The 20,852-nt window shown below is 45.7% G+C and overlaps 1 protein-coding gene across 1 annotated transcript; it reads left to right on the forward strand.

Moving 5' to 3' along the window:
• Positions 1–224: 224 nt before the first annotated feature.
• On the forward strand, positions 225–13,064 carry BTC (betacellulin; the record flags this gene model as incomplete). Its single annotated transcript, XM_053362442.1, has 5 exons — positions 225–330; positions 5,981–6,098; positions 7,726–7,872; positions 11,691–11,798; positions 12,468–13,064. Coding segments are annotated over 4 exons (477 nt in total), but the record flags the coding sequence as incomplete, so codon positions are not given.
• Between the last annotated feature and the right edge of the window lie 7,788 nt (positions 13,065–20,852).

Here is a 20,852-nt window from a genome sequence, read left to right on the forward strand (position 1 = left end):
ATATTTTAATGTTGTATTTTAATCTTGTTTTTATGTTGTATTAATTCAACTTGTTTTTATTATTGCTTGTTAGCCGCCCTTGGCTGGGGAGGGCGGAGTAATAATAATAATAATAATAATAATAATAATAATAATTGACTCCAATTCATGGTGGGAGCATTGTGGGAGTAAAGAGGTCTTGAAATATATGTGTGTAATGTTTTTGCTTTCTTTCTCCCACCCCCTCTGAAGGCTTTGCCATTTTCGACTGTGGGACTGGCGATGGCAATGGAACCGCTGAACAGGAAACAAAGAGGCTCTCCTGTGGCTACCCAAATGGAAATTGCACAGGTAACAATACGGATTATATGTGAAGGTGCTATTCTAAATCCAGATGTACAGTACACTGCATGGTTAGCCACCCCCAGTCAATTGTCTCCTCCCACTGTTTCCCCAGCTAAGGGAAATCTCTGCTGGCATAAGTTATTTTATTTACTTGTTGTTGTTGTTTAGTCGTTTAGTCGTGTCCGACTCTTCGTGACCCCATGGACCAGAGCACGCCAGGCCCTCCTGTCTTCCACTGCCTCCCGCAGCTTGGTCAAACTCATGTTCATAGCTTGGAGAACACTGTCCAACCATCTCGTCCTCTGTCGTCCCCTTCTCCTTGTGCCCTCCATCTTTCCCAACATCAGGGTCTTTTCCAGGGAGTCTTCTCTTTTCATGAAGTGGCCAAAGTATGGGAGCCTCAGCTTCAGGATCTGTCCTTCCAGTGAGCCCTCAGGGCTGATTTCCTTAAGAATGGATAGGTTTGATCTTCTTGCAGTCCATGGGACTCTCAAGAGTCTCCTCCAGCACCAGAATTCAAAAGCATCCATTCTTCGGCGATCAGCCCTCTTTATGGTCCAGCTCTCACTTCCGTACATCACTACTGGGAAAACCATTTTATTTACTTATTACATGTAAATACCACTTTTATCTTACAAGGAGTTCATGGTTCTCCTCATCTCCATTTCATCCTCACACAACCCTGTGAGGTAGGTTAGGCTAACAGATAGCAACTGGACCAAGGTCACCCAGGATCTTCATGGCTGAGTGGGGATTCGAACCATCATTTCCAAGGCCATAGTCTGACACTCCTGCCATCATGCCACCCTGGCTATATCTGTGTAAAGGGTTTAAAAAGGAGAGGGGTGTGTGGAGAGCGAGGAATGAGTATACAGTGGTACCTCAGGTTACATACGCTTCAGGTTACATATGCTTCAGGTTACAGACTCCGCTAACCCAGAAATAGTACCTCGGGTTAAGAACTTTGCTTCAGGATGAGAACAGAAATCGTGCTCTGGCAGCACAGCGGCAGCGGGAGGCCCCATTAGCTAAAGTGGTGCTTCAGGCTAAGAACAGTTTCAGGTTAAGTACGGACCTCTGGAACGAATTAAGTACTTAACCCGAGGTACCACTGTATTAAGGGCAGGGAGTTAAAAGTATAAATCATGAGTAGGCAAACTAAGGCCCGGGGGCCAGATCCGGCCAAATCGCCTTCTAAATCCGGCTCACGGACAGTCCGGGAATCAGTGTGTTTTTACATGAGTAGAATGTGTGCTTTTATTTAAAATGCATCTCTGGGTTATTTGTGGGGCATACAAATTCATTCATTTTTTCCCTTCAAAATATAGTCCGGCCCCCCCCACAATGTCTGAGGGACAGTGGACGGGCCCCCTGCTGAAAAAGTTTGCTGACCCCTGGTATAAATAATAACTATATGCAGGCTGCTTTCCTTATATCTTCTTGCTACTCTGTTGCCTCCCACCTGAGGTATGCAAGTCTCATTTTAGTTTGGGATACCACTGCAAACTGACAGCTTATTGCTCATTCAAATGTCAACTGGAGATTAAAATGTTTAGAATTGTTTGGGACCCAGATTGAGTTTGCTCTACTTTCTGCCCATGTCCAAATGTAGCATTTTTTGTAGAATATATTCAAGGCCAGCAGGTATTTTTTCAGTTCAGGCTGAAATCACTTTAGTCTTCCTAGCAGGAAGAGTTATGGGCATCTGCAGTGAAGATCTGAAATCACTGACAATATGAACTTTCCACAAGACCAACGAGAGCTGATCTTGCTCATTTTGAAGCCATTTAGGTCAGCGGGTAGAGACTGCGCTAGATCTCGGACTCCTAAATTGATTAATATGTTGGTTCGCCTTTCCCACTAACGGTGAGCTCTTAATCAGTGGTTTTAATTTAGTTAAGGCACACAGCCCTCCACTATCTCTTCATGGTGAATGTCTGGATGGGAGTCCCCTTTTCCCTTTCTTCGAAAGTGCAATCACAGTGCGGGGGCTGCCCTTGAGACTGACCCAGAAACTCCAGCGGGCGCAGAATGCCGCGGCGAGACTCCTTACGGGGTCCTCGCTGCGGGATCACATTCACCCAGTGCCATACCAGCTGCACTGGCTCCCGGTGGAGTACAGGATCAGGTTTAAGGTGCTGATTTTAACCTTTAAAGCCCTATACGGCCTAGGACTCTATACCTACGGGACCGCCTCTCCTGGTATGTCCCACAGAGGACCTGATGGTCTTCAAATGAAAACACCTTGGAGGTCCCAGGCCACAGGGAGGTTAGGCTGGCCTCAACCAGAGCCAGGGCCTTTTTGGCTGTGGCCCCGATCTGGTGGAACGCTGTGCCACAAGAGACTAGGGCCCTGCGGGACTTGACATCTTTCCGCAGGGCCTGCAAGACAGAGCTGTTCCCCCAGGCCTTTGGCCAAGGCACAGCCTGACCCCCTCCTTCGGTAATCCTCACGGAACTCTAGCCCAATGGTTGCCATTAATTTAATTTTGAACTGATTTTAGAATGAATCAATTTTAGAATGCTATATTATTTTACTGTTGTTAGTCGCTCTGAGCCCGGCTTTGGCTGGGGGGGGGGGCGGGATATAAATAAAATTATTTTATTATTAAACCACAGAGCCTAGGACTTGCCAATCAGAAGGTCGGCGGTTCAAATCCCCGCGACGGGGTGAGCTCCCGTTGCTCGGTCCCTGCTCCTGCCACCTAGCAGTTCGAAAGCACGTCAAAGTGCAAGTAGATAAATAGGTACCGCTCCGGCGGGAAGGTAAAGGGCGTTTCCGTGTGCTGCTCTGGTTCGCCAGAAGCAGCTTAGTCCTGCTGGCCACATGACCCGGAAGCTGTACGCCGGCTCCCTCGGCCAATAAAGCGAGATGAGCACCGCAACCCCAGAGTCAGTCATGACTGGACCTAATGGTCAGGGGTCCCTTTACCTTTACTTTTTACTCTTAAGGATCCCCCAGACTTCTAACCCAGATGTTATCTCTTCTCTTCCCTAACGTGTGTATTGCTATGACTCCTCCAGATGTCTAGAATAGGAGTCAATGCACAACATAAGAAGAGCCTGCAGGATCAGGCCAATGGGCCACCTAGTTCAGCATCCCATTCTCACAGCAGCCTGTGCGAAACCAGCAAGCAGAATTCGAACACAAGAGCCCTTTTCCTCCAGTTGTTTCCAGCAACCAATATTCAGAAACACTAGGGCCTCCAAGCGTGGAAGCAGGGGATGGCCGTCATGGCTCCCAGTACGTTTCCGAGCACAATTCAAAGTGTTGGCGCCGACCTTTAAAGCCCTAAACTGCCCAGTATACCTGAAGGAGCGTCTCCACCCCCAACGTTCTGCCCAGACACTGAGGTCCAGCTCCGAGGGCCTTCTGGCGGTTCCCTCACTGCGAGTAGTGAGGTTACAGGGAACCAGGCAGAGGGCCTTCTCGGTGGTGGCACCCGCTCTGTGGAACGCCCTCCCATCAGATGTCAAGGAAATAAACAACTATCTAACTTTTAGAAGACATCTGAAGGTAGCCCTGTTTGGGGAAGTTTTTAACATTTGATGTTTTATCGTGTTTTTAATATTCTGTTGGGAGCCGCCCAGAGTTTGCTGTTGAGATGTGAACCTCTGGTGACCTGTTTCCCTTGCCTTTGCACTGTCTCTTTGAAAAGGCCCACTGTGAGAGATCTCCTCTGTCGAGAGTGGAGACCGTGTAATCTGCCACGGTTCAGACTGCATTCTTAGCAGAGCGTCATTTAGTATTCAGCCTGGTAACACAACCTGCACAGCTAATCATTCTTTTGTAGCAGCATTAACTTTTAACCCCTGTGATGATAGTTCCCGGAGTGGAACGGAGCAGGGTTTTCTGTTCTCTTGTGCTGTTGGGTTTCCAAAGAGTCTGTCGCAGAGCATTCAAGACTTCGTAGTTCAATTTTCAGATGCCACAGCCTTCATGAATAGTAGATGGAACTGATATTTTACCTGTGGCAAGCACAAAGGGGTATCCTCAAGCAGATATAGATAGTGGCAGTTGAGCCTGCTCCACTGGGATGAATGGGGCACTGCCCCACCTACCCTTTGCATGCCTCCTTGTCAGGTGTGCGTGCAGGAGCCAGGCCCTGTAACCAGTAGGACTTTGCAGGACTGGGGCCTTCCTAAGTTTGTTCTGAAGAGGCAAGGCGCGGCCGCACAGGTGAGGCCAATTGGTAACTCACAGCACCTGGTGGCAAGAGCCGGGAAGGGATATAAGGTCAGCATTTTCCCTTCGGATCTTTGCCACAGCAACATGTTCCTTGCCTTGCTGCGTTTGACTCCTTGCTTCCTGACCCTCGGACCCTTGGCTTCTTGACTCCTGGCTCTCTGACCCTCGGACCCTTGGCTTCCTGACTCCTGGTTTCTGGACTCTCATTCCTGCTCACACCCCGCCATCTTGCCCCCGGGCCCGACGTCCCCAGCCGGGACTTCGATCACCCGTGAACCGGACTGTGACACTCCTGTTCTTAGTAACAACAGCTAGTCTAGGGGGGTGGCACGGGCTGCCATCTTTTTCTTCCTTATTCTCAATGTTGCCCTTGTGGAAATCAGCAGGGGAGAGGATGGGGATGAACCTAGATAGCTCACTTGGTAAAGCATGAGATTCTCAATTCCAGGGTCGTGGGTTTCAGCCCCACATTGCCCTAAAAGATCCCTGCATTGCGAGGGGTTGGGCTAGATGACCCCTGGGGTCCCTTCCAACTCTACAATTCTATGATTCCTAGAGTGACAAGCTCTGCCTGTCATTGGCTCTGGCGCCACCTACTGTTGGCCACCATGTGGGTTAGCCATGCGCGTGCCCTGCAGCTGGGAGCGGAACGAGCTGCCCACAGGGGCAGAGAGAGACGACGATAGCGGACATTTGGTGCGCAGCCTGATGGCTCGGGGTAAGCTTTTGAGTCACGGGTGGGTGGCACACCAAATGTCACCCCCCTCAGCGAAGACACCTGGGGCAGACCGCCCCGACCGCCCCCTTCCTCCGCCCCTGTATGTTGTTGTTGTTTAGTCGTTTAGTTGTGTCCGACTCTTCGTGACTCCCTGGACCAGAGCACGCCAGGCACTTCTGTCTTCCACTGCCTCCTGCAGTTTGGTCAAACTCATGCTGGTAGCTTCAAGAACACTGTCCAACCATCTCATCCTCTGTCGTCACCTTCTCCTTGTGCCCTCCATCTTTCCCAACATCAGGGTCTTTTCCAGGGAGTCTTCTCTTCTCACGAGGTGGCCAAAGTATTGGAGCCCCAGCTTCAGGATCTGTCCTTCCAGTGAGCCCTCGGGGCTGATTTCCTTCAGAATGGAGGGGTTTGATCTTCTTGCAGTCCGTGGGACTCTCAAGAGTCTCCTTCAGCACCATAATTCAAAAGGATCAATTCTCTGGCGATCAGTCTTCTTTATGGTCCAGCTCTCACTTCCATATGTCACTAGTGGGGAAACCATAGCTTTAACTTTGCGGACCTTTGTTGGCAAGGTGAGGTCTCTGCTTTTTTAAGAGACCGCCCCTGTATAGCATCTAGCTTTTTGCCTCCTTTCCAAAGCCCAGCACCTCACTTAACCCGCCTTCGGGGGCCGCCCCAAAAGGCCCTGAGGGTCCTGTGTTGGACTGTCCTGCCCTAATTTATCCCCCTTTCTTTATTTCCAGGCGGCACCACAGGACTGAGGTGGAGAGGGCATTTTTCAAAATGTCCTGAGGAGTACAAGCACTACTGTATCAAGGGAAGATGCCGTTACGTTGCAGCAGAACAGATTCCGGCATGCGTGTATGTCGACTTTCCGAAGTACAGAGAAAGGCGTCTCTTGTCTGCCGTTGAATTCTGGCGTGACAGGTTCTTTGGAAATGGCGTAGTCGCTAACTGAGCCTGTTCTTCGTCAGCTTGCCTTTCAGTTCTGGGGCTTATTCCAGAGCAGGGGTAGGCAACATAAGGCCCGCGGGCCGGATGCGGCCCAATCGCCTTCTCAGTCTGGCCTGCAGACGCTCCGGGAATCAGCTTGTTTTTACATGATTAGAATGTCTGCTTTTATTTAAAATGCATCTCTGGGTTATTTGTGGCGCATAGGAATTCGTTCATTTTTTCCCTTCAAAATATAGTCTGGCCCCCCCATAAGGTCTGAGGGACGGTGGACCGGCCCATGGCTGAAAAAGGTTGCTGACCCCTGTTCCAGAGCATCAGAATATTTTGAAAAGCATATTGCCACCACTTCTGCTAAAATGCAGAGGTGAAGATGTCAAGTCTCCCCCCAGTTTAATATCAGTCAGTGACCAGAGTTTTCGTCGTCAGATGAGGATCCCTGTTTCTGCCAGGGTGGATTTGATTTGAATCAAAATGATTTAAATCACTCGTCCGTAAGACTTGATTTAAATAATATTTTTTACAAAAAGACTCATTCTTGCTGGTATAATCTTAATATTTACAACCAGAAGAAGTGTCATTTTTGGAATTTTCAGAGTGGTTTATACAGTTATATAAAAATTACTGATTTCATTCTACAGTTATATAAAAATTACTGATATACTATTAGAAATACAATAATTATGAAATTATTGTGAGGTTTAATAAGTTAAATATTTATATTTTGACCTAATAGGTATCGAAAGCCATTTGCACTTCACAAAATATGTATTTTTATCAAAGTAATTGTTGAACTGAAACACAATTAAGAAGTCCATGCAGAATGCAGGCACCCTATATATAGAACTGAGCAAACCAGTGATATTTTAGGGAGCAAGCTAGCAATTGGGGCCCATTACTTACATCATAGGGACGCGGGTTGTGCTGTGGGTTAAACCACAGAGCCTAGGACTTGCCGATCAGAAGGTTGACGGCTCGAATCCCAGTGACGGGGTGAGCTCCCGTTGCTCGGTCCCTGCTCCTGCCAACCTAGCAGTTCGAAAGCACGTCAAAGTGCAAGTAGATAAATAGGTACCGCTCCAGTGGGAAGGTAAATGGTGTTTCCGTGCGCTGCTCCGGTTCACCAGAAGCGGCTTAGTCATGCTGGCCACATGACCCAGAAGCTGTATGCCGGCTGCCTTGGCCAATTAAGCGAGATGAACGCCGCAACCCCAGAGTCGGCCACGACTGGACCTAATGGTCAGGGGTCCCTTTACCCTTTACTTACTTACATCATAGGAGCCTACACAACACAAAACACTATTGCTGTGTGTAGGTTTTATTTTATTTGTTTTTTATCTTATATTTTGGAAATGAACATCGTGGTTTTTCCCTTTACATTTTTTGGGGGGGCCCCAAGAGAGTGGGGCCCTAAGCTATAGCTTTTTTTTTAGCTTATATGTACTGTAAATCCGGCACTGATAGGGCCCATTGGTGTGCATTGACACAATGCCCTTTGCATCTCACAAGCCTCACTTCTCCTGTCCCTCCTTTACAGCTGCGAGAAAGGCTACACCGGCGCAAGGTGTGAGAGGTTGGATCTGTTTTACTTGCGAGGCGATGAAGGTCAGATTGTGGTGATGTCTTTGATAGGTGTGATGGTGACGCTCATTGTCCTGACTGCCTGTATATGCACCTGCGCTCAGTAAGTATGCCGGCCCGAAAGCACAGAGAGTCGATTCTGGTGTTTTGGGTCTTTTACATGAATAGCAGCAGAGTGGACACTCGGGGTGCGAACGTGATCTGTGTGAGATGCTGCGGCGTTTGCCTCCTAGGATGGGTCATAAGGAAAGGGTTAAAATAGGTGTGATGTGATTGGCCAGTGAGAATGCAAGGGGGGAATAAAAGTTACGAGTGGATGCAAGTGATTGACTACATGCAGATGGCTGAAATGGCTGGCAGAATTCGGGACCAGGGAGAAGAACTGATGGAACAAGACTGGAAAAAGTTTAAGGACTATTTACAAAAATATCGCAAAATGTTTGAGTGTTAACATGATGTGGGAAGTGAAGGTAACAGGGCATGTGGGATTTGGTTAAATGCGAATGAAAAGAAGAATTTCAAAAAGGAGAAGGGGGTTATGAACAGATTAAAATTATGTCTTAGTATATAAGATGAGGAATGGGCTAAGATAACGAAAACTTGGGACATAATAATTGGTAAAACATAATTGTAAGTATGGTATGAAATAAAGGATTTGAACTTGCTGAATTAGAGCGGAATAAAGAGGAACACAAAAAAGGGAGATGTGAGGAGGTCAAGACAGAGGGATATGGAATTTTGTAATTGTTTAAAGTGGATTTTTCTTTTTTATATTTTTCTTTTTTTGCTATATATTTTGTTTTTTTTTCCTTTCTTCTGTGGGCTTTAATCAATGGAATGATTTATATGAAATGATGAACTTTTTGTTTTGTAAAACTCTAATAAACATTTATATATATATATATAAAAAGTTACGAGTGGGAGGTTTTGAAAGTCAGTTGAGGTTTGGGAGTTGAGAGTTGAGGTTTGGGAGTTGAATAAGGAAGAGGGAGGTTTAGGTGTGAGTTGTATTGTGAGAGAGTGAGGGGAATTGTTAGGCAGAGTCAGATAGATAGTTGGTATAATCAGTTTGGAGTTGTTAGGAACTAAGAATAAGAAACTGACAAGAGAAAAATTAACTGGAACCATACGCTTGTTCCTACATTTAAAAATAAACTTGATTATTTGTTTATGTTAACAACTGACTGGACTCCGTGTGTCCCCGTGAGATACGGGGTGGTGGCAGCGGAAAAAGCAATCGCAGTGGCGGCACAGGGTCAATAGACCATCAAACCGGGGGCCCTGTGTGTGATCGCCACAGATGCATATTTGCAACCTGCAGTGTTCGCAACCCACGTCTGCACACGCGCGGGTTGCAATTCAGCGCTTCTGCACATGCGCAAAGTGCAATTTAGGACTTCTGCACATGCATGACCGCTGAAACCAGGAAGTAACCCGTTCTGGTGGTCCACAACGCAAAAAAACGCAACCTGTAACCCGAGGTATGACTGTACAGTCATGCCTTGGAAGTCGATCGGAATCCGTTCCCGGAAGTCCATTCGACTTCGCAAACGTTCGGAAGCCAAGGTGCGGCTTCCGATTGGCTGCAGGAAGTTCCTGCAGCCAATCGGAACCCGTGTCGGATGTTCGGGTCCCAAAGAACGTTCGCAAACTGGAACACTCACTTCCAGATTTGCTGAGTTTCGGGGGTCAAAACGTTCGAATTGCAAGGCGTTCGACTTCTGAGGTACGACTGTAAACAGTTCCTAATGCTCCAAATGTAGCTATATAATATTATTTCTAAAAGGGGAAATGTTGGTTGTCTCTTTTCAAGCCAGCTGTCTGGGCCTTGGTTTCCAAACCCAGGACCAACCAGTGACCCCAATCAGAAACATGAAACCCACTTTTAATTTTTTGCTTCTCTTCCCCCCACCCCCACTCTACCTTAAATCTGAGGGGGTAGTTTAAGCCTTCGTCAGGCAGATCCCTCTCCAGGAAGCCACATTTCAAACATCCTGAATCAAGCAAAGATGGCAACTTGCTCTTAGGGCTCATCCAGACTTCCTTTGTTTCTAGCCACAGGTCTGGGCTTTCCAGATCTGTGTCTGAGTTTGATTGCTGGTTTTTGTCTCTGTGCTTTTCCCAGGAAAACCCATGTTTTACCCTTGAATCAGTGCAAAATCAGCTGGATTTTCTGCAGATTGCTGTTTGCTCCAATTCAGTGGTAAAGTGTGGGTTTTCCTGGGGAAAGTGCTGGGACAAAACAAAAAAACACCTCAGACATGGAGCTTTACACAGGCTGAGACCCTACCTGCCCACGGACTGTCTCGCCAGAGTGGTGCATTCTCTAGTTATCTCCCCCTTGGACTACTGCAATGTGCTCTACGTGGGCCTACTTTTGAAGGTGACCCGGAAACTACAACTAACCCAGAATGCGGCAGCTAGACTGGTGAGTGGGAGCGGCCGCTGAGACCATATAACACTGGTCCTGAAAGACCTACATTGGCTCCCAGTACGTTTCCGAGCACAATTCAAAGTGTTGGTGCTGACCGTTAAAGCCCTAAACGGCCTCGGTCCAGTATACCTGAAGGAACGTCTCCACCCACATTGTTGTGCCTGGACACTGAGATCCAGCTCTGAGAGCCTTCTGGCGGTTTCCTCTCTGCAAGAAGTGAGGTTACAGGGAACCAGGCAGAGGGCCTTCTTGGTAGTGGCACCTGCCCTGTGGAACACCCTCCCATCAGATGTCAAGGAAATAAACAACTATCAGACTTTTAGAAGACATCTGAAAGCAGCCCTGTTTAGGGAAGCTTTTAATGTTTGATGTTTTCTCGTGTTTTTAATATTCTGTTGGGAGCCGCCCAGAGTGGCTGGGGAAACACAGCCAGATGGGCGGGATATAAACAACCACTACCTATTATTATTATTATTATTATTATTATTATTATTATTATTATTATTTATTATTAAGTGTGGACCTGTGCGACGGGATGAGTTCCCATTGCTCTGTCCCAGCTCCTGCCAACCTAGCAGTTCGAAAGTATGCCAGTGCAAGTAGATAAATAGGTACCACAGCGTTGGGAAGGTAAATGGTGTTTCCTTTAGCTCTGACACTCGTCACAGTCCTCCGTGCACCAGTAGCGGTTTAGTCATGCTGGCCACATGACATGGAAACCCGGGTCCTTTCCCTTTCCCTTTTATTCCTTTGAGTGGCAAATAACGATGGTTCCTTCCTCAAAGGTAAAGGTAAAGGGACCCCTGACCATTAGGTCCAGTCGACTCTGGGGTTGCGGCACTCATCTTGCTTTACTGGCCAAGGGAGCCGGCATACAGCTTCCAGGTCATGTGGCCAGCATGACTAAGCCGCTTCTGGCGAACCAGAGCAGCGCACAGAAATGCCGTTTACCTTCCTACCGGAGCGGTACCTATTGATCTACTTGCACTTTGACGTGCTTTCAAAATGCTAGGTTGGCAGGAGCAGGGACTGAGCAACGGGAGCTCACCCCGTCGCGGGGATTCGAACCGCCGACCTTCTGATCAGCAAGTCCTAGGCTCTGTGGTTTAACCCACAGCCCCACCCGGGTCCCATTCCTTCCTCAAAGTCTTCCACAATTATGTGGCAAAATGAAACATATAAGACTACTTTGGCCTGGCGAGTCGAGTTGCCACATGAAGGCTCATCGTGTTTCTTTGACTTCTGTGGGGTTTGAATACTATGGCAACGGTCTGTTTAGTTGCCAAAGCACAACAGGTTTCGTCATTGATTTCATTTGGAGAAAGCACTTGCTTCTTACTTGGGAATGTACTTGAAAAGATGATCTAGATGTATTAGAAATAAAATACATTTAAGGTGCGTGTGTTGCAGTGGCGCGTGTTTCTCTGTTCTGATTTTACGGACTAGATGTGCGCTGAATGACCCATATTTGCAAATTGCTTTTCAAGTTACTGTAAAAAAAGGCGCAGGAAGAGGAGAGAGGAAGAAATGATGACATTTGAGAAGAGGCTGCCTATTAAAACAGATGATATTCTAGAGACAGACATTGCATGAAGGTATTTACTTCTTCGCTTGCTTTGATTATTTGAGGCGTCAAATAAAATGCTTGGGCTAGCTTGTTTGTCGTCAAACCAACTGAACTCAGGCTATTCAACGTTTTCCTAAAATAAGAGCTAGTGTTTTCTGCGGGGCTTATTATGTTCTAGCTAACTGCAGATTTCTAGCTATGGGAAGGCACAGTTAAGCATGTATTTTAAGAGATTCAGATTGTGTACACATTATGCTTTACTCTGACTCCAGTGCACAGCCTTTGCTGGTGTTTGAAACTAGAGTACACCAGATGTTAGCCTCAATCCATCTGCATCCTGTAGTTTCTTGAGAAATACGGCTGATTGATTCACATTCGCTCAAACCAGCTTCCACCCAATTCAAAAACATAAGCTGAGGTGTGTACAGTTTAGACATCCATTGCACATGTGCAGATGACAGCGTCATTGAATAGGAGTTGCGGGGGGTTGTGGAATTGCATGACTTGTGGGATAATAGCCATTGGCATGATTCTGTAAACTGATGTGGGGAGTAAGGATGGGACCCAGATTTATTAAGAACACAGTCCTCCAAACCTGGAAGTCACTGCAGTGAACACAGTGGAGCTTGTTTCTGCTTAGTGTCGATCTGCAGAGTAAAAAATCCTGACTGAATTACTTTCTCTCTTTACCCCGTAGGTTGTCAAAAGGTGCTTGCAGGCAGGTTCCCTACTTTCCAGTGCCCTTTTCATCTTGACGGAACTCATGAGGGCTAGCGACTTGAAAACCAATGTGGCTAAATGGATGCAGGTGTAATAATTGCTGTGCGTTTGTGACTTTATTCTGCGGAAAAAAATCAGGAGGAATTGTCTACCATGGGAAAAACAGGAATTTCCAGAAGCGCATAATGGATTTTCACAGGGCTGCTTTTCATACACAGTGCTTCAATAACCCACTTTGAATTTGCCAGCATGGAAGAGAAGCAGGATTTTATATATATATAAATAATACAGGAATTGATGTAATAATCTGTAGTATTTTTATGTACAGCAGAATTCGTGAACCGAAGTGTGCCTTTAGGAGCAAATGTAAATGCCGATGAGGTCTGGATGTTGTATTTACACAATTAGCTGCAGCTTTAATTGATGATATAATGTTTTTTTGATTTTACGTGGCAAGGATGTTTTCTGTTGGCTGTTTCGAGCGCAGCTGACCTCTTGTGTTGCTTTAAAAGAGAGAGTTGCATTGTAACTGCAGTAATGAGAATTTGGAAAGTGTAAATTTCCCTGTTCTGTGTGTCTTGTCTCTTAGATATTTGAAAAACGCAAAAGGTAGGTTGGGCAGATGATTTCTTGCGGGTGTCTTATGCTTCCATTATATCAGAGCAATACTAAACAGCAACGGGTCTCCTGCACTTTAAAATATTTTTTTGACGATTTTTTATATCTTTGTTAAGATATAAACGCAGGATATTTTATTATGAAACAGGGCAACGTTGTATTTAGGAACTTCCTATGCGCTGTGGGTTAAAACACAGAGCCTAGGACTTGCCGATCAGAAGGTCGGCGGTTTGAATCCCTGCGACGGGGTGAGCTCCTGTTGCTTGGTCCCTGCTCCTGCCAACCTAGCAGTTCGAAAGTACCTCAAAGTGCAAGTAGATAAACAGGTACCGCTCCGGTGGGAAGGTAAACGGCGTTTCCGTGCGCTGCTCTGGTTCACCAGAAGCGGCTTAGTCATGCTGGCCACATGACCCAGAAGCTGTACGCCGGCTCCCTCGGCCAATAAAGCGAGATGAGCGCTGCAACCCCAGAGTCGGACATGACTGGACCTAATGGTCAGGGGTCCCTTTACCTATATGATCAGACAAAATCTGCTTTACACATTTGGTAGCTTCCCAAACTGTTGAAAATTCTCCACTGCAAGGTTTGGCAGTGCAAAAAGCACGTTTTATCATAGACCAATAAATAAATAAATCGGCCCTCGATGCCTTAACCCATGCGGTCACAATTTTTTCAAAAAGCTTCCTCACCTGCGGGGTCACAATTTCACAAAAAATCTGACATTCTCCAATTCACTCAAAAATGGTGCCAAACTGTTAGAATTTTCCCCTTAAAGGTTTGGCGGTGCAAAAAGAACATTTTATCATAGACCGAAAAAAATCAGCCCTCGGCGCCTTACCCTGCGGAAAAACATTTTTTTGAAAAAATCCCTAACCCGCGGGGTCACAGTTTCACTAAAAATCTGACATTCTCCAATTCACTCAAGAATGGTGCCAAACTGTTGCAAGTTCTCCCCTGGAAGGTTTGGCAGTGGAAACAGAAGGGTTTTTATTATAGCCAAAAAAATCAGCCCTTGACGCCTTAACCCGTGCAGTCACATTTTTTTCCAAGAAATCCCTAACCCGCAGACTCACAGTTTCACCAAAAATCTGACGTTATCTAATACACTCAAAAATCGTTCTATTCACTCCTTTAGTTCCTAGGAATGATGCTAACATTGTTCAAACATAACTGGCTGAGGTATAACCAGGCTGATAGTTCTACCTTCTTTAAGAAAAGAAGAAGGAGAAGGAGAAGGAGAAGAAGAAGAAGAAGGAGAAGGAGAAGGAGAAGGAGAAGGAGAAGAAGAAGAAGAAGAAGAAGAAGAAGAAGAAGAAGAAGAAGAAACCTGCCTAGAAGTTGGCTCCAGTGCAGGAGAAGCAGAAGACAAGACCACCAGAGAAAGTTTGTGTTGTTTCAAAATGGCGGTACACCTTGGAGAAGGATGGATAGCCTAGCTGTTTCTAATAATATTTAAAGGTGAGCTCTCTTGTGCTGGAGGTGTACGGTGGGAGATGCATACAGTGGTACCTCGCAAGACGAATGCCTCGCAAGACGGAAAACTCGCAAGAAGAAAGAGTTTTCCGTTTTTCGAGGTGCTTCGCCAGACGAATTTCCCTATGGGCTTGCCTCGCAAGAAGAAAGCCCATAGGGAAATCTCCGGGGACCTCTTTTAAAATGCTGGTGGTCGGGAGCAAAGACTTTCGCCCACCGCCGGCCTTCAGAAGAGGTCCTGGACCTCTTCTGAAGGCCGGCGGGGGGCAAAAGTCTTTGCTCCCGACTGCCTGCCTTCCCGGGATAGCGGAGAAGCGCAGCGCGTTTCTCCGCTATCCCGACGGCTTTTGAAGGCAGGCGGGGGGGGGGGGAGCAAAGACTTTTGCCCCCCACTGGCCTTCCCGGGACAGCAGAGACTTCTCCGCTGTCCTGGGCGATCTTAAAATGCTGGCAGGCGGCAGCGAAGCCTTCGCTGCTGATCCCCAGCATTTTAAAAGCCCCTGGGACAGCGGAGACTTCGCTGCCGCCCGCCAGCATTTTAAAATCAACCCGGGACAGCAGAGGCTTCGCTGCCGCCCGCCAGCATTTTAAAATCACCCCGGGACAGCAGAGAAGTCTCCGCTGTCCCGGGGGCTTTTAAAATGCTGGCGGTCGGCAGCAAAGCCCTCCTGTCCCCGGAGCTTGCGGGGCGGGAGGTGGGGAGAAGGGCTGGCGGTGGGAAGAAAAGCCCTTGTCCCCCCCCCCCAGCCTTCAGAAGAGGTCGGGGGACAGACTGTCCCCGGACCTGGTCTGAAGGCGGTTTCCATAGGAACGCATTGATTGATTTTCAATGCATTCCTATGGGAAACCGTGCTTCGCAAGACAAAAAACTCGCAAGAAGAAAAAACTCACGGAACGAATTAATTTCGTCTTGCGAGGTACCACTGTATCCCCAAAATAATTTAATACTTGTTTTCAGATGTGGGGTGGAAGGGTCTGTGTTGCTCATTATCAAAGTGGCCTGTGATAATCCATACAGTAAGTGATGTGGCACATTACTCTTCCCCAGGTATAAGTTATTGTAATTTTATTTCTGGGGGGAAAGTGATCTCCTCAATGGAATTGTAACCTTGTGAGGAGTCACTTTGGCAGTATTTATTCCTTGTGTAAAGCTGCGAGGAGAGGCTTTCTTGAGTTCATTTTTGTAAGTGTATTTTGTTGCTGCTTTTTGAATAAAGTGGTCTGGGCAGCTCAGGAAGGACACATGTAATTATAGTTCAAACGGCCCATGTCAAAACTCCAATAATTTTTTTAATATTCCTGCCTGCCCCACCTCCTCAATTTTCACCATCCTTTGTAGGGATATTGTGTCGTGTGTTTCAACTTTGAGGAACACAAACTTAAGATTTCCTCCCAAATTCTGCAACGCATCTCTTTCTAGCTTCACCTGGAGAAATTATTTGGGGAAAATTAATGGATTTTCAATTAAACTTACATTGTGGGTAAAACCACTTTCCAAAGCAAATGGGACTTTGCCCTCAAATTCTGTGACTGGTAGGAAATCCATTTTTATGTACTGATAACCAAACTGTACATTAGTTGTTTTTGAGCCAGACCTAGTAACCACACTCTCAATAACCACTCACAATCACAGTGTCTGACCAGGCCGCCTTTTCTGTCGTAATATGTCTGTGTTTTGGTGATATGAGATGCAACTGTCTCAGTGCTGAAACCCCAGTGGGAAAATCAGATGTGCTCCGTTCCAATTGGTATTTTGCAGCCTAACACAGCTAATCGCGCCAGTTTTGATGGGGAAAAGGTTTTGTCTTCTCACCGGTGAATCTGTTGTACAGGCTGTTCCACTTTGTATATGTCTTTAAGTGTGAAGTAGAGATTCTGACCTTCAGGAATGACTGGCTCTTCAAAACTGAATGTGTGTTAATCTTCCTCGATGAATAGCCACTACAGCGGAGGATTATCATCGCCTTTGTAGTCTATAATGCGTCCACACTGCCCCTCTTATCGGCAGTTTTCTCACTCTTGGATTGTTCCAGTGAAGCGGGAAGTAGCGTATTTTTCGCTCCATAAGACGCACCTAGTTTTTAGAGGAGGAAAACAAGAAAAAAAATATTCTGAACGAAACAGTGGATGTATGATTTTTGTGGTTCATGCTGTGGCCACAGACATGTGATTTGACGGTGAGTTTGGGGTAGCCCAATGCAAAAATCCTGAGAATCCATGTGGATCTGTGCTTTGTAACCATGTTTTTGCGCCACTGTGGCCCCACGGAACAGTGGGTACATGATTTTTTTGGTGCAGGCTGTAGCCATGGACATGCTATGTGATCCGATGGTGAATTTGGGGTGACCCAATGCAGAAATCCTGAGGATCTATGGGCTTTTACCCCCCCCCCCGGCAGCCTCCTTTATCGCTAGCATTCCTTATCTCCCTCCCGATCGCTTACTGATCAGCTGCTTCCTTTCAACACTCCCTTCACTCTTGTTTGCCTTTGTGTCTTTTCCTTAGCTGGAGCAGTTTTTTGCTCCTCCTTTTCTTCTAATTTCTCTCCTCATTGCTTTAATCTTCCTGTCTCCTCTCCTTGCAAGTTCGCTATCTTTACCTCCCCCCTCCCAGGCAGCCTCCTTGATCACTAGAGTCCCTTATCTCCCCTCCTGATCGCTTGCTCAGCAGCTTTGTTTCAACACCCCCTTCCTTCTTTTCAAAAAAAAAGAGCACAATCTGGCTTTTGCCCCTGGGCAATTCGGCTCCAGGGACCACGCATTCGCTCCATAAGACACACAGACATTTCCCCTTACTTTTTAGGAGGAAAAAAGTGTGTCTTATGGAGCGAAAAATACGGTATAAAGGCTCATGAGACTTGATCAACCATCTCCAGAAGGACTCACCTTATTTTGTCTAGCCTTTGGTTATGATGAGTCAAGTTGGACCCAGGAATAAGTCACATCCCTACAATGTTTGCCAGACAAGAGGACAGACAGTTCATATTGTGGAGAAGTCAACAGAGATACTGACTTCGCAGGTTGTCAGTAAATATACCCAATCTGATTTAAGACTGTAATTCTTTAATATTGGGACTTCTGAGTAGATGTGTACAGGGCTGCATTGTAAACAACTGGAACTGCAGTTTGCTTCCCTCCATCATGTACAAATAAATAGCATCATGGAAAATATATTTGCTGTTATGTTTGATATAGGGTGCTGCATTGTAATGGTGAGCTGAAGGCAGTCAATATTTTTGCTCTACTAGTAGTTTGGAGGAAAAGATGGCTACAAACACATGGACCCATGAAAGGGAAAATAGCACCTCACGTTGACATTTTTTAGCAAAGGTGTTTCACAGCTGTGTGCCTTTTTTCCTGTTGTTTACTCATTTAGTCGTTTCCGACTCTTCGTGATCCCCTGGACCAGAGCACGCCTGGCACTTCTGTCTTCCATTGCCTCCCGCAGTTTGGTCAAATTCATGCTGGTATCTTCGAGAACACTGTCCAACCATCTCGTCCTCTGTCGTCCCCCTTCTCCTTGGGCCCTCCATCTTTCCCAACATCAGGGTCTTTTCCACGGAGTCTTCTCTTCTCATGAGGTGGCCAAAGTATTGGAGTCTCAGCTTCAGGATCTGTCCTTCCAGTGAGCACTCAGGGCTGATTTCCTTCAGAATGGAGAGGTTTGATCTTCTTGCAGTCCTAGGCTGCAAGAAAACTAGATTGAGGGAATGGGTGTGTGAAGAGGCTAAAGAATATTATAATTATTAAAATTTCTATACCACACTTCATGTGATGATCACGGGGGGGTGTGTGTGTGTTGCAATATACAAACACAAAAAGACATAATGTAATTATAAACATAAAACAATACCCCCCGAAGTGAATCCAAAATGAATTCACAATTTTCCAAACTTCTAAATTTAAAAGCTTAGAAAGGTCAGACGCCTTGGTACGTGCGACAATTGACAGGAATAAAACAGATTTATTTTCAGAAAACCTTTGAAGCCCACTAGTTAAATGCCCCCCCCCCAAGTCTTTATCACAACAGGTCTGTTTTATAGGCTGCGGCTGCTTTTGTACACGACTATGTTATTGTTTGGACAAAAGGGGAAAAAATTGTTCCCACAAAGTCAGGTCCACAAGTGGAAGGAGAAATGCAATCTCCAAAGAAAGTGCCTATTCATTTACATTAGTAAGACCAATATGCATCTCAGCACTCTAAACTTATCTGATTTTTTTTGCAGCAGAAATCCCAGAAGTGTGCACCAGTATTTTAGACCCTAATGAGCAGGGCTCCAGTTAAAAAACCATATCTGGAAATATAGAACCAGGGAACCCAAGGCAAAATCCTAAAGGTGCAGAAAAATGGGTTTTATAGATTAACCCTTCAATAAGAATATCCCTTTCCTGTCAGGGAATTTTAAAAGATATTCTGCACCAACATATATTTTCTGCCCCTGGCCTTGCTAAAACCAATGGCTAACTATATTACCTTAGTTCTATGGGGCTACTTAAGGTCGTCACATTTAACTCGCTTCTTCCAAATCTTAGCTGAATTGGGGCCAATATTTTTATTTGTCAAATGCTAATTATTTGTACTGCAGAAGAGACCAAGCCAAATTAACCTTCCCTGCCAATTAATGAAGCTCTTGGTGGTAGTTTCCTGAGTTGTGGTTGCCTAGTTTTCCACCACATGATGGGGCTATATTATTAACTTATGTGTAAGCTAAGAGAAGCCAGTCTTTTGAATGTTTGCAGCCTTCTGGAACTAAAAAATCCCATCCGATGCTGTAGTGGTCTTTGGCTTGTCTTGTGAAAGGAAGAATACCTGCTGGCATTGCTTGAACTTCTGGCTGCACATCAGCAAATTTCAACAAGGCATTTTATTGTTTCAACTTAGCTTTGTAATTGCAGTTCTGGGTATTACTCTGTTTGTTTGATTAACATACATTTACTGTTTGGACTACCTGTGTCCTGGTCTGGGTATATTCTCTTTTTTTTAACAGAATAAAACTTTATTTAGAGTTCAACAATAACAAGGGGGGGGAACCACAGTAGTTGCTACATCAAATCATTAGAATTATCCAGTTTTAACATTTTATAAATACTAATGAAGAAATCATACAACATCACTTTTAACTTACTGAGGTTTTCATAATACACTTTTCTCTCTTTATCTTTTTCTTAACGTATCAGAAAAGGGAAGACGAAGAAAAGAAACAAGAAAAGGAAAAGAGAAGAAGCCTTTCCGCTGCTCCCCGACCTGCTCTTTGGGGCTAGCGGTGGGGGAAAGCAGCGCTTCCCCCCCGCCAGCCCCAAAGAGCAGGTCGAAAGGAACCCGAAGCCTCCGGAGCGCAGCGGGAACTCCCACTGCACTCCTGAGGCTTCGGGTTGCCTTCACTGAACGCACCTTGTTTTAGAGGGGGAGAACAAGAAGAAAAAAAACTCCCCCTCTCTGCTCTGCGCCCCTTCAGCAAAGCGGCAGGAGAAATGGAAGGGGCTCCGTTTTGGCATAATAAATTATTATTATTATTATTATTATTATTATTATTATTATTATTATTATGGTTCTCCAGTGGCTGTGTGGGGTCTCAACAGCCGCTGACATCTGGATACAGAAAATGGTCTTTCTATTTTTGTGCTGTCGTCCAGAGACAGACCAGACCTGCATACCAGACTGTTACATTGATACCACCCCTTTCCTATCTCGAGCCAATATTTTTATCACTCCTGTTATAAAAAGAAAACATCTTAAGTCTCTTCCGTCTTAATCAATCCACCTTTGTAGATTAGCTGAGTCAGTCATGTTCACAGCGAGTGCTATTTTTAACTTTGATGCTTTCTAGCCTCAGATGTGAGTCACATTCTTGTAGAATTTAGATTTTGATCGTATGTCTTTGTAACTTTTATCCAGTTGCCCTTTTTAAAAATACAAAAAGCTGTTTGTATTTGTTGTACAGTGGTACCTCGGGTTACAGACACCTCGGGTTATAAACACTTTGGGTTACAGACTCCGCTAACCTGGAAGTAGTACCTCAGGATGAGAACAGAAATTGCGCGGCGGCCTTATAATTGCATACATGTGCTTAAAGGTGTGTGGACAATGCCTGATGAAATCTCCAAAGACAGGAATTTCAGAAATAAGACTTCTAATATTCAGGGGTGGGGTTAATCTTCAGAATTCTGCTTAAGATATTTGTCTTTCTCTGTGACTGAGCAGAGGTAGAATGAATTAAAAGCTGCAATCTATGTTCTGAACAGTTACAGTTACCATGCAAATGTGCTTAATT

Source organism: Podarcis raffonei, chromosome 13, assembly GCF_027172205.1.
Source record: "Podarcis raffonei isolate rPodRaf1 chromosome 13, rPodRaf1.pri, whole genome shotgun sequence".
Taxonomy (NCBI): Eukaryota; Metazoa; Chordata; class Lepidosauria; order Squamata; family Lacertidae; genus Podarcis; species Podarcis raffonei.